This window comes from Polypterus senegalus, chromosome 1 (assembly GCF_016835505.1).
Source record: "Polypterus senegalus isolate Bchr_013 chromosome 1, ASM1683550v1, whole genome shotgun sequence".
Lineage (NCBI taxonomy): Eukaryota > Metazoa > Chordata > Cladistia > Polypteriformes > Polypteridae > Polypterus > Polypterus senegalus.
This window is the reverse complement of record NC_053154.1, coordinates 280,243,810-280,258,679: the sequence shown is the minus strand read 5'-3', so window position 1 is coordinate 280,258,679 and position 14,870 is coordinate 280,243,810. Positions and strand designations below refer to the sequence as shown.

The 14,870-nt window shown below is 38.9% G+C and overlaps 1 protein-coding gene across 3 annotated transcripts in view; it reads right to left on the bottom strand.

Moving 5' to 3' along the window:
- Positions 1 to 14,870, bottom strand: part of LOC120542764 (semaphorin-4G-like) — a 137,387-nt gene that overhangs the window by 43,720 nt on the left and 78,797 nt on the right. For all 3 annotated transcript variants that reach the window (XR_005636230.1, XR_005636231.1, XM_039775422.1), the window contains 3 exons: positions 13,483 to 13,576; positions 11,491 to 11,604; positions 10,319 to 10,473 (listed from right to left, as the gene is read on the bottom strand). Coding sequence is in view for 1 of the 3 variants with exons in the window: in XM_039775422.1 (XP_039631356.1) it covers positions 10,319 to 10,473; positions 11,491 to 11,604; positions 13,483 to 13,576 (363 nt within the window). In the remaining 2 variants the exon portion in view is untranslated. The remainder of the gene's footprint in view (positions 1 to 10,318; positions 10,474 to 11,490; positions 11,605 to 13,482; positions 13,577 to 14,870) is intronic.

The window sequence follows — 14,870 nt, the reverse complement described above, 5'->3', positions numbered from 1 at the left end:
CAATGATGTCAGTGAAAAAAGAAGGTAGTGTAGTCACATCTAAGCAAGTAATCTGTAAATAAGATTAAAACTCCATCACTGACTAACTGTGTAACACTTAGCAGTTACAGTAATTAACCTACCCAGTGCTTCAATAGAGAAACAACTGTAACTGGGATTTGTAAGCAGGTTTGGATAAAGGTGATAGCATTACTAAACACAAGTGAACATCTGCTCTTATCATGGACAATTCTTATAATGCTACAGCTTACAGAATAATTATTAGCTGTCTTTGATAACACAAGTATGCTCATTTCCAACTTGAACTTTACACATGTTTGTTAATATTTAAAGTTGCATTATACCAAAGTTTACTGACAGTTAATTCACCAAACCTACATGTCTTTGGACTGTGGGAGGAAACTGGCGCTTCAGTGGAAACAATGCAATGCTACGAAAAAGGTAGTGCAATATTGCTTTATTAGTATTTGTGGTACTCTCCATGTAGAGTGTGCAAGTTGTCTTCTAAAATTAAATTAAGCAATTTCAGCAAATGGGTGGATGTAATCTTTTATAAAAAGCATGACAAAAACTACTAACTAATAACACTTCTATACGCGCCAAACACATAGTGTTCACCTACTATATTAAAGCATAGTACATTTGGTAAAATAGGCTAGTCAGCAGAAAACAGTTTGCTAATTCCTACTTACCTAAAATTTACAAAAAATTGTTCATCTGAAACATGAAGATCCCAAGGTGCTGTTTTGTGCAGCCCTGCCTCATGTAGTTTGGAAACCCTCAAAGGGCCCTACTTCAAAAGCTTTTAGAAAGTAAGAGTTAATGATAAGTTAAGCATTGCTTTCAGTCAAGCAGATGTTTTGTTGTTTTCTCATAAATACCAGTATGTAAGTGGAACAGGATTCTTCCTGACTTAATTAATGTCTGCTGTCTGCCAACACAACTTTACAACACAGTGGCTTTTAATCTTGTTTTGTACAATTGCTAATATTAATTAACTGGTAATATGAGATAAAATAAATGTCATAGAATTATCAAAGATACCTTGATCACTTCATTTTTTAAATACATTTTCCAGTCTTTTAAGAATTATCACACTAACCACAGAAAAATCACTTTGAATATATAATTTCTACTTTCTTTGAAGACTCTGATGTTCTACCAAAATGTAAAAAGTGGATGGACCAGAATATGAAAGAGAAACAAATTCTGCCTAAAATGACTGCTGCCTAAAATGACTGAAGTCAACAGTACTTTACTGCAAAGTTTTGAATATATTGTCACACACATGCGCTTGGGAGTACAACCAAGGAGACCAGGAAACAACAATTCCACACCAGGCCAGGGGGCAGTGGGGTGCACTAAATCTCTCTCTTTTCTCTCCGCAGACCAAACATGAGAAATCCTTCCTGTCCCTGCCCCGAGGACATCACTTCCTGTGAACACCTATAAAAACCCCTCATCCTCCATACTTAAACAGTTCTGTTTTGGACTCTAACCTGTACACACTGTACGCTACTTTAAAGCCTTTTGCAGCCAGGGAAACTATACAGGTGGCTGCCCCAAACCATCGTTGTGTTTCCAGCTGTTACTTTCACAATATAAAATCTTTTTATTCTGTAGCAGTAGGGGGCGCTATCGCTTCCTTGAACCCTCAGGTACCACACCAAACACCAGGTAAAAAGTCAATAATTATTTTTTATTATAATAATAAAGTGCACCAAGCACCACCACTCCACTATACTCAATACACAATAATTAATCACCAATCTTCTGACTCCCAGACGCGTTGCCCTCCTTCACCCAGCTCAGCTCGTCGTCTGGGAGCTCCCACAGTCCTTTTATACCTTCTGACCCGGAAGTGAATCTGCCATACAGTCCATGAGGTTCCCTATCACTTCCGGGTCAGCCACAAAGTCTTTTCCTTCACCCCGGAAGCACGTCATTCCTATTGATCACATGTCCAAGACGTACTTCCGGGTTATAGGGCACATAGCACTCCCCAAGTCTCCCTAGAGAGGCTCCTGGTGGCTCCCATGGTATCCAGCAGGGCTGTTTATAGAAACTACAAAGTCCATGAGACCCTGCTGGAATTCGGGGAACCTCTATGCCGCTGGGAGGGCTCCATCTGGCGGCTTGGAGGTGTGGTCCGGAATATATGGCCGGCCATCCTTCACAACTCTTACACAAACATCTTATTCTAGAAGATTTAGTTGTTGTTCAGATATATTATATGTATCATATAAGTAAAACTGAAAACTATATATTAGTTCAGTATTACTAGTTATAATATGAATAATTGTATAATTCAATATATGTAACACTCTATTGGAAGCTGAACTACTTAGAGATACCTGATAAAACACTGTACACTGATGGCTATATTTTGAAAAATAAGGAATGTGGATTATAATAGTAACTCTGTATAATATTCTGTGTGCCTAAAGTAAAGTAAGAGGCCTATAAAATCAGCCAACTGAATTGTTTCCAGGAGAAATGTCAATGATTAAAATTAAATAAAATTAAATTTATGTACAAATATTCACTTGGAGGAAATATTATTTCATGAAATAACAGAATAACACTTTCTGGTTGGCATAATTATCACTTCAGTATTTGACTTTCAAAATAAATTCATATAAATTTTAATACTCTGCATAACTGCTGACATGCTGATGAAGATATTCAGCTGATAAATTTCACATATAAGGATGAAATTTTGGAACACATACCAAAAATCCAGTAAAATAAGAAACTTTTATTTACTAGATACATATTACAATGTATACCATAATGCTAATAGGTTTGAAACAGATTGTGTGGTTAACAATAGTAAACAACGTTTTACACTGTGTTATGCTTTTATGGGTATGTTTCAGTTCAAAATAAATTAATATATTAATTGGGATAACTGAATTATTTAAATCTCATTAGAGACTCTTGTACATTTGTAATAAATGCACACAATAAACCATCTGCTACACTTCACACAGCATATCACCTCACACATGCGCAGATTTAATTACTTATTTTACCTTTTATTTTTCCTCTATTTGCATAATACCTACCATTATAACTTACCATAATATTTAAACAGCTTACTACCCACTACCCTCTCCTTCCGGTACCACAACCTTTTCTCATAATTCCATGGACTAGACTCCCTTCCTCCAAATTAGCTCCCTGCTCAGAAGTGCTACTAGTTTATAGTGTCCTTTTAAACCCTCTCAAGGCAAATTAAGCAATGTGATTATATGTTAGTATAAATGCTGTAGATATTCACAATGCCACTGATAAGGCTGGGGAAAAATGTCTTTAATACTTCAAATTTTTTTTTGCTTTTTTGCATATATGTATAACCTTTTATGTACTGTATAGTGGCTATTCGTACATCTTTAAATCATTAAAATATTCCAGACACAGTGTCTAGTCTTCTGATTATAACATGAGAATTTGAAAGCAAAATAAAATGGGTAATTACAGTTTTTAGAATTATGACAGCTTATTATTATGCTTGTCTGAAATATTCAATAACCATGAAACATGAAAAATAAAATTATATTATAAATCTGTAATGTACCTTTATAAGTTATTTACTTTTGACCATTATTACAGTACTTTACAATCACTTTGGCATCAATGATATTTAATCTTCTGTACTTTTAGAGTCCATGAAAAGGCCTAACAAAAATATTGGCTATAGTTCATACTTCCAATGCAATATAATGCAATTTGTTTTCAATTTCTTAAAGACCTATGAGACCCATCTATTTTCTGATAATATTTATGTATTTGAACACCAAAGGGAACCAGAGCTTACCCCATTACTGATATGCATCTTTTATTGAGTGTACTGGATCCTAATGACTGCTGTAATTTTCACTGTAAATTATATCACAGTGTTCATGTTCCCCCTCCCATAGGTGACTAGTGTTTCTTTTTTTATTTTTTTTTCTCTCCACTATTATCAACTGGCCATAGTTCAAAAATTGATGAATAGATAGACATTGCTGGGCTCCTTTTATATTAATCAGTGTCAATTCACTTTGATCTCCTGCCTGTTTAAACAAGTATGTGTCTTTATATGTATATACTTTCTTAGAAGGTTGGCGTCCTTCAACATCTGCAATAAGATGCTGCAGATGTTCTACCAGACGGTTGTGGCGAGTGCCCTCTTCTATGCGGTGGTGTGCTGGGGAGGCAGCATAAAGATGAAAGACGCCTCACGCCTGGACAAACTTGTTAAGAAGGCAGGCTCTATTGTAGGAGTAAAGTTGGACAGTTCAACATCTGTGGCAGAGCGACGGGCATTAAGCAAACTCCTGTCAATCATAAAGAATCCACTGCATCCACTGAAACAGTGTCATCTCCAGGCAGAGGAGCAGCTTCAGGGACAGACTTTTGTCACTGTCTTGCTCCACTGACAGACTGAGGAGATCGTTTCTCCCCCACACTATGCGACTCTTCAATTCCACCCGGGGGAGTAAATGCTAACATTCCTCAAAGTTATTGTCTGCTTTTACATGCATTTTTATTTCTATTTAATTTAATATTGTTTTTTTTTGTATCAGTATACTGCTGCTGGATTATGTGAATTTCCCCTTGGGATTAATAAAGTATCTATCTATCTATCTATCTATCTATCTATCTATCTATCTATCTATCTATCTATCTATCTATCTATCTATTTACTCATTATGTAATCAGTAAAGTCTGTATTTGTATCCTTCTGTGAACCTGTCACAGTGATCTGCTTCGAATTTCACTAAACCTTTTAAAATGAAGACACTTGTCAATTTTTTGTACAAGAGTCACATTAAATGCTTGGGTCTTTCTAGCAGTATCATTTTGAACTATTTTGGAAATCTTTGACAAAAGTAGATATAAAAACTATTTTATAAAGAAGCTATAATTTAATATTTTCAAATTTTTACTAAGTTAAGATTTTAAGGCTTCCAAGATTGTGCTTTTAAATATACTGCTTGGTGGTTTATCTATGCTTGCCTTACTGAAAATGTAAATCTCACTTTAAAACAAGATTCTTTGAGCAGTAAAGCAGAAACAGTAACTCCTGTGACAAATTGCTGTTCAACTGTCACGTGTTAAAAATTGTATTTATTAAAATAGTCATCAATAGTAACAGACATTTTAAGGTTGAAGATTTACTGATGGAATCCAACCTCTATCAAAAGATGGAAACCATGAAAATTGGTAAAAATTAGGCAAGAGCATAACAAAATGATGTCTTTATTGCAGTAACATCTACTGTACATTTGAGTCTCTACGTAAAATTAGTAAATGTGATTCCTTTTTCTGTTATACAACTCCAACTCAGAGAAAGTTGGAACGTTAAGCAAAATGCAGAAAAATGGAAAGCAGTGATTTCAAAATTCACTTTGACTTGAAATCAATTACAAACAATATGAAGACAAAATATTACATGTTTTGTCTTGTCATCGTTTTTTAGTAAATACATATCCATTCTTACCACTCCAAAAAAGTTGGGGTGATTCAGGGCCAATAATGAGTTAATAAAGAAAATAATAATGTTCAACAGGAGATTGTAATCCTGCTTTGGTATAAAATCTGCATCCAGGAAAGGCCTAGTCCTTTAGGAACAAAGATGGGTTGAGGATAGCCAATTTCCCACAAATGCATGAGAAAATCATTCAAAAGTTTAAAAACAAAGTTTATCAAAGACAGATTGAAGGGGATTTGGGTATTTCACCCTCAACAGTGCATAGTAATATTAAAAGATACAAGGTATCTGTGAAAAGGCCAAGGGTACAGCCCTAAACTGATTGCCGTGATAACCAACCCTGCAAACAACACTGCATCAAGAACGGTCATTCATCAATAAGTGATATAATCAAATGGGCTCAGAATTACTTGGGCAAACCTTTATCAAGTAACATAATACACAGTTATATCGACAAATGCTGGTTACAACTGTGCCTTGCAAAAAGGAAGCTGTATGTAAACAGTGTCCAGAAGTGCCATCAGCTTTTCTGAGATAGGTCAGATTAATCAATTTTTCAAGAATAAATGCACATTGTACCCAGCAGACCAAAGAAGAAAAGGACCATCCAGACTGTTATGGTATGTGGTTGTCTCAGTGCCATGAACAAGGGTAACTTGAACTTCTGTGAAGTCACAGTTAATGCTGAAAAGTTCAAACAAATTTTGGAGCAACATATGCTGCCTTCAAAATGACATGTCTTCAATGGACGCCTGTGCATACTTCAGTAAGACAATGCAAAACCACATTCTGCATGCATTACAAAGGCATTACTGCAAAGGAAGAGGTCTTCTTAACTGAGAATGCGTTGCACATTTTGAAATGCAAAATCTAAAAACAAAGAATATATCCATCCATCCATCCTCTTCCGCTTATCCGAGATCGCGTTGCGGGGGCAGCAGCTTCAGCAATGATGCCCAGACTTCCCTTTCCCCGGCCACTTCTTCTAGCTCTTCTGGGGGAATCCCGAGGAGTTCCCAGGCCAGTCAGGAGACACAGTGCCTCCAGCGTGTCCTGGGTCTTCCCCAGGGCCTCCTCCCGGTTAGACGTGCCCGGAACACCTCACCAGGGAGGCATCCAGGAGGCATCCTGATTAGATGCCCGAGCCACCTCATCTGACTCCTCTTGATGCGGAGGAGCAGCGGCTCTACTCTGCACCCCTCCCATATGACTGAGCTTCTTACCCTATCTTTAAGGGAAAGCCCAGACACCCTGCGGAGGAAACTCATTTCAGCCGTTTGTATTCGTGATCTCGTTCTTTCAGTCACTACCCATAGCTCATGACCATAGGTGAGGGTAGTAATGTAGATCGACTGGTAAATTGAGAGCTTTACCTTACGGCTCAGCTTCTTTTTCACCATGACAGACCGATGCAGAGCCCGCATCACTGTGGACGCCGCACCGATCTGCCTGTCAATCTCACGCTCCATTCTTCCCTCACTCGTGAACAAGACCCCGAGATACTTGAACTCCTCCACTTGAGGCAGGATCTCGCTCCCAACCCTGAGAGGGCACTCCACCCTTTTCTGACTGAGGACCATGGTCTCGGATTTGGAGGTGCTGATTCCCATCCCAGCCGCTTCACACTCAGCTGCGAACCGATCCAGAGAGAGTTGAAGATCATTGCCTGATGAAGCAAACAGGACATCATCTGCAAAAAGCAGTGACCCAATCCTGAGTCCACCAAACCGGACCACCTCAATGCCTTGGCTGCGCCTAGAAATTCTGTCCATAAAAGTTAAAAACAGAATCGTTGACAAAGGGCAGCCATATGGAGTCCAACTCTCACTGGAAACGGGTTCGGCAATGTGGACAAAGCTCTGACACCGGTTGTACAGGGACCGAACAGCCCTTATCAGGGGGTCCAGTACCCCATACTCACAGAGCACCCCCGAGGGACACGGTCGAACACCTTTTCCAAGTCCACAAAACACATGTAGACTGGTTGGACAAACTCCCATGCACCCTCCAGGACCCTGCTAAGGGTGTAGAGCTGGTCCACTGTTCCGCGACCAAGACGAAAACCACACTGTTCCTCTTGAATCCAAGGTTCGACTGTCTGACGGATCTTCCTCTTCAGGAGCCCCAAACAGACTTTTTCAGGGAGGCTGAGGAGTGTGATCCCTCTGTAGTTGGAACACACCCTCTGGTCCCCCTTCTTAAAGAGGGGGACCACCACCCCGGTTTGCCAACCCAGAGGCACTGTCCCCAATGTCCATGCGATGCTGCAGAGGCGTGTCAACCAGGACAGTCCTATAACATCCAGAGCCTTGAGGAACTCCGGGCGTATCTCATCCACCCCCGGGGCCCTGCCACCAAGGAGTTTTTTGACCACCTCGGTGACCTCAGTCCCAGAGATGGGAGAGCCCATCTCCGGGTCCCCAGGCTCTGCTTCCTCATTGGAAGGCATGTTAGTGGGATTGAGGAGGTCTTCGAAGTACTCCCCCCACCGACCCACAATGTCCCGAGTCAAGGTCAGCAGCGCTGACACTGCCCTGCATCCCCCTCCTGAGACGCAGGATGGTGCACCAGAATCTCCTCAAAGCCGTCTGAAAGTCGTTCTCCATGGCCTCCCCAAACTCCTCCCACACCCGAGTTCTTGCCTCAGCAATCACCGAAGCCGCATTCCGCTTGGCCTGCCGGTACCTATCAGCTGCTTCCAGTGTCCCATAGGACAAAAGGGTCCTGTAGGACTCCTTCTTCAGCTTGACGGCATCCCTCACTGCCGGTGTCCACCAACGGGTTCGGGGATTGCCGCCACGACAGGCACCGACCACCTTATGGCCACAGCTCCAGTCAGCCACCTCAACAATAGAGGCACGGAAGACTATATTGTTTCACATATTAAGACTATATTGTTTCACATATTAAGACTTGTTTTCAAGAAGAGTGACACAAAATTACATTAAAACACTTGGTGTCATCAGTAAAGAAACTTTAATTAAATATTGTGACAAGGGAATGTCACAAAGTGGTAAATTCTTTTCTGTTATAACATTTTTTGGAATATGTCACAAATATCAAACAATAAAATTAATTAGTTGTTATGTCAAATAAAGGGCTTTTATATTGTTTTCAAGTCAAAGATCATTTACTATTATTTACTAATCAATGTACTTTCCATATTGTCCCAACTTCTTCCGAGTCAGACAAGCACTGTCAAACATGATTTTGTTTGCAATTTGCATGCATATTTTATTACACAGAAATGTAATCTACTATATAATAAAATGCTAAGGTTTGTGTGTGTGTCTAGTCCCACACAACTATCTGATTGGTCAGTTTGGATTTGGGGATGTGACTGAAAGAGGACGAGTGAGTTTGAGACATAGTGAATAAAAGTGTAGGAGGCAAGTTGAGTGTTGCTTTTAATGACAGAAACTATAAAAGTGAACAGATGGCAAGCAGGGTGCCTCAAAATGACACAGTCTAAGAAGCAGAGTTTATAGGAACACTCTCAACAGACGGAGTACCGGTCAAGAGAAGTTCAGACGCACAAGGGGCCTCATGTATAGCACTATGTATGGAATTCACACTAAAACATGGTGTATGGACAAAAAATGAAATGTGTGTACACACAAAAAAATCCAGATACATAAAACTGTGCGTACACTAAGTTCCAGGCACTTCCCCTGTATAAATCCAAATGAATGTGAAATTTAAGGCAAGTGCACGCACCTACAGCCCAACCCTGACTCCTTCCAGAATTTTGCATATTTCAATATGTAAATCAATATAAATATCACTGTCTGTTCAGTGTTTTGTTAAAAGACCAAGGTAAAATCATTTCAGCAAATGCAAAGTGAAGGCAAGGAATGTACTATTGGTTGGCTTAAGCAGTGATATAAGCAAGAAAAGAAAGTTATGGAGTGATACAGCATGGCGGAGACACGTGAAAGTGCAAGTTCAGAAAGTCGCACAGTTCCCAAAATAAAAAAGAAGTGGTCAGATATCAAAGTCGATGTGAAAAGGTGAGTTGCAGCCCACCATCTGTTTATTCTGTTTCAGACAATATTACAAACACTGACCCTGATGCAGTGATGGTGCTGCTGTGCCCAGGACATTTTCAGACGCTGGCTGCGCACACACACCTCTTCCTTGGAAATCACTCGCCAACTATCTGACTGTGTGCTGACGGATGCTGTTCTAGAGTCACAAAATGCAACAGTGGATATTATAAGAGATGTAGCCAATGAACTAAGGTATATAAGAGCTGTAATTTGTGATACGCATTGTATATACATGAGGCCCAAGGATACTGAGGAAAGGTATTGAAGGGCTAGAGATATCAAATATTTGTACATTTATTATGTGGATAATTTTTCTTATCTGATTATTAATGTTTAGTAGGTTTAAGGGCATAATATCTTTTATTTAGATAGAATGTCTAATGAGGCATATGTTACACAGAAGTATCTTTTAGCATGTTTTCCCTAGAAAATCTAAACAGCCGGCTACCAATCTGTTACAGTCTAAACACTGCCAAATAATTTCTCAGTGGCAGAGATATCTGCTAGTGCATAAACTACATATATAACACCTTCTATAAAGAAATATGCCAAGTAAGAAACCTGGAATTCATCAGCTACTGTGATTTTTTACTGAACCCAATTTTATAATAATAATTTTGTAAATGGAAATAAGTGGTTTGCTAATTTGCTAAATTAGAAAAACTCTGTTTTATTTATATGAAATGTTTTTAACCATATGATTGGTTATTTTTTACTTGTACATTAGTATCTTAATTTAATATTTTTACAAAAAACAGTCACTTATAAGTTAAAAAAAGTAAAATGTTACCTTACAAATACGTGCTACACGTGCCACTTTAAGTTGTTTGAAGAAAGAATTTTCTTCATTACTCTTCTCCGTGAAAAAAAAGTAAATTTTATCATCATCTCCAATAGAGCTGTTGATACTTTCTCTTACCAAGGCAGAGCCCACAAAATCTGCCTCTGAAAAAGTATAAAGAAAAATGTTTAAGAAAAGTATGGTAGTCTTAGGATTGATTGAATCATAACAAATTTTATGTTAAAATGCCTTAAACTAATATCAGATTAAAACAAAAATGCATTTGTGCTGGTGACTTTCAGGGCAGCAGCTTGTAAACTCCCAATTAGATTGTCCATATTCCAAGCATACTTGCCAGATCACTGCATATATATTCTGGGTACATGGCATGAGTAAAAATTAGTATCACCCTTGAAAGGCATTGGTATAAACACATCATATTAATTCCAAGTGAGGAGTGGATATTCTTTGTTTTTTCTCTCATACTGTATTTCCAATAAATATGTGTTAATTGTGTTAAGTCTAATTAGTGACTCTAAATTAGCTTAGTATAACTGAATGAAAGTATGTTGTGACTATGCTCTGAGATGGATTGATATCCTGTCCATGGTATGTTCCATCTCCACAACAACTCTGCAATGGACTAAACGAGGCAAGGAAATGAGTTGATAAATGGAAATTGACAAGCAAGGTAAGTCAACTTTATGAAGTTTGTATATTCATTTACATGAAACAAATAATAGAATGTGCAAATGTAAATAACAAGCAAAGAAGTCAGAAATACAGTGGTATTATTATTAATACATGTCTGAAACCTTTTTCCAAGGCAACTTAAAACACTTCAGATACAATTGTTTACATTTCTTAATTGGAGCATAGACAAGTGAGTAGTGGGAGTAGTGGGATATGAATCTACAAATTCAGGGTTTGAAGTTTAAAAGCCTTACTCACTACTTCACAGATCTCCTAACAGATCTTAACAGAATTCTTACATTTTTATTCTATAATAAGAAATCTCCAGCAGACACATAATTAAAATACATCTCAAAGGCTACACCAGTAGAAAAAACAGATGTAAAATTTGGTTAACTGAATAACCACCATAATACTTTTCTATGTAGGTCATGACACTGAAGTGAAACTAAAGTTATTTCCAAAGAGCATAACTGTAAAATGCTAACCATACAACCAGCGTGTTGGAATCGTCTCAGTCTTCAGCACAGGATAAGGAAAATTTCTTCTAATATCAGGAACATTATGAAAATCATATTGTGTTGCAGTATACATTTCCCCATCTGGCAAAGAAATAAAAAAAAACACTTTATATAAGGTACTACAGACCAAATCATTGGTTAATTTAATTAAAGAATGTTATACTTAATAAAAATGAGCGATTATCAAAGACAGAGAAAGAAATGTAGGTACAATGCTGCATGGACATCCATATTAATGGATACATGGATCATAGTTCTGACTATTGTCAGGATACACTTGTAAAGTGTACTAAATAACTTTTTTGACTGCTTAATAATAACTTAAGAATGACAGTATTATGTGTTATTATCCTTTGGAATAACATTCTTGTCTATTTTTCAAGGATTACAAAGGGCATATTTTGAAGTATCTGTTACAAATATTATATTCTTTACATTTTAAATTGCTGCATTCTCTCAATAACTTGCATTTTAATGTCTGTGATTCTTAGTTTCAGCTGAGCTATGCTAAACAAATGGACAACAATCTTTGGGAATGTAAATTTTAAAAATATGTATACAGTATATTTAAATCTGAGAAGTAACTATAACATGTTTTAAGTGCTAAGCTATGTTTAATGCAATATTTTCTCAAAATCTGTCCACATATTGTAAGGCACCAAAAAGAAACTCAAAAGACTATAAGGCCCCATCCATCATCCAACCCGCTATATCCTAACTAATCCCAGTACACACAGGGCGCAAGGCAGGAAACAAACCCCGGGCAGGCCGCCAGCCCACTGCAGGGCACGCACACATATACCAAGCACAAGCTAGGGACAATTTAGAATCGCCAATGCATCTAACCTGCATGTCTTTGGACTGTGGGAGGAAACCGGAGTACCTGGAGGAAAGCCACGCAGACACGGGGAGAACATGCAAACTCCATGCAGGGAGTATCCAGGAAGCAATCCCGGGTCTCCTTACTGCAAGGCAGCATCGCTACCTCTGCGCCACCGTGCCGGCCACTATAAGGCCCCATAACATATAAATTTTATATATATATATATATATATATATATATTGTGGCGAAGTCGGCGGGCTGCAACCCGGCCAGGACGCCTGGAAGGACCGGGAGGTGGCATGTACGTCCTCCGGGCCACGATGGGGCAACCGCCCTGGATCATAGGAGGACCACGGGAGAAGAACAAGGAGGCTCATGCCTACTGGGACCCGTGTCCACCGCCAGGGGGCACCCTGAGTCTCAGAGGGCCCGGGACTGATTTACTTCCATCCCACCTGGGAAGATGGAGCAGGAGCCCTCCACGGACATCCGGAGTGCTTCCGAGTGCTCTTCCGCCACACCAGGAAGTGTAGTCACAGGGAGCACCTGGAGCACATTTGGGTGAGAATAAAAGGGCCTGCCTTCCTACAGTCTTTATATATTGTGGAGACTGGCCAGGACACAGACCAACACACGTTTAATCAATACATACAATATTTATAGTGCACAGTCAACTCAATACTCTCGTATCAAAACACCCTCAGTCCAGGCCTCTTATCCAATGCCTTTTCCTTCTCCTGACAACCTCCACTCCTCTTTCACCCAACTCCAGCCATCGAATGGAGGGAGTCGGCACCCTTTTAAACCCACCCATGCGTGCTCCATGTGCCTTCCAAAGAGTTTCTGCCGGCTGGCAGAAGTGCCAGCTGTGCACCCAGAAGCACTCCAGGTGTTCGTGGTCTTCTTCTCCCCAGCACTATAATCTTACTATATATATATATATATATATATATATATATATATATATATATATATATATATATAAAATAAACTGAAGTTATCCGTACTGCATATCATTGTTTATATTGTTTAAAGATTTGTTCTTGATTAAAAAATCAGGAAAAACATTATACAAAACACATTAAGTACACTTAAAGGAACAGAAGTGGAGAAGAGAAAGGTAAGCACAGCCTTACCAACAAAGAGTCCTGTATATCCAATGGAAGGGTCATAGGGACACTTCTCCTTCCCTTCCTCAAACTGAGAAGAGAGGCGAAACTCTTTCTTGTCCTTTGAATTAGAACAAGTCGAGTTAATGAAACTGGCATTTTGCAGAAAATCATTTATAGTTCTTTTAGGTAAATAAAACAATGAAATTGATTAAAGATGAACAAGGGGGTAAAAAAGTAAAAAAATGATAAAATATTAATAGAACATTGTAAAATAGAAGACACATGTTGTTTGTAAATCTTCCTCATTGATCAGTTAACATTAAACTGTCAGTGGTAAAAGTAATCTGTTAAATCATTAGCTACTATAAGCATCTTTGGTTTTCCTCGTTAAGTTCAATTAGTGCCTTAGGAACTTTCAAAACAAGCCATAAAAATGCATTGCATTCTGAAAAGCTCAAATCAGAGGCTTGAACAGAGGAGTGGGAGGTTAGGAGTATGCGCTGATACAGCACAATCCTGCACCCACCACATAACAAAGCAACTCAGGATCTGAGATTAGGACCCGAGTGCAGCCGTGCAATGGGTGACACCTCAGCATAACACTAGTTCAGATTTTATGGAACAGTGTGAGGTTTTTTTTATGGTGGATGGAATGCCAATTCTGTCACCAACTCCCAGACCTTTCCCTGCAGGTTAGAGGACCATTAAATCATATGTGCCTGCAAAGCCTTACAAGGAATGGTCAAAACGTATAACATCATCACACATACTCATATACAACGTCCAATATACAGTCACATTTTTGGGATTTGGCTATACAAGTAGCTAGAGAAAATCTAGAAAACAGACACTGGAATAATATACAGTAATCCCTCACTATATCTTATATATATCTTATAACTTTCGCGGCTTCACTCTATCGCGAATTTTATATGTAAGCATAACTAAATATATAACGTGGATTTTTCGCTGCTTCGCGGGTTCTGCAGACAATGTGTCTTTTTACTTCCTGTACATGCTTCCTCAGTTAGTTTGCCCAGTTGATTTCATACAAAGGACGCTATTGGTGGATGACTGAGAAGCTAACCAATCAGAGCACGCAGTTAAGTTCTCCTGACTGAGAAGCTAACCAATCAGAGCATGCAGTTAAGTTCTCCTGACTGAGAAGCTAACCAATCAGAGAACACAGTTAAGTTCCTGTGTGCTGAATGTAGTGTTAACCAGGAAGTTCGTCTCGCTCATTCAGCATCAACGTGTTTCGCTGTGTAAAGAGTTAATATTTGTGCTCTTTTGTGTTTATCTTTGTGCATAGTCAAGCCCTTCATTGTGGCTCCAAAATGATCTGCTCCTGCTACTGCTTCTGGTGCCGTGCCCAAGCGCCAACAGAAGATGTTAACGATTGCCGAAAAGGT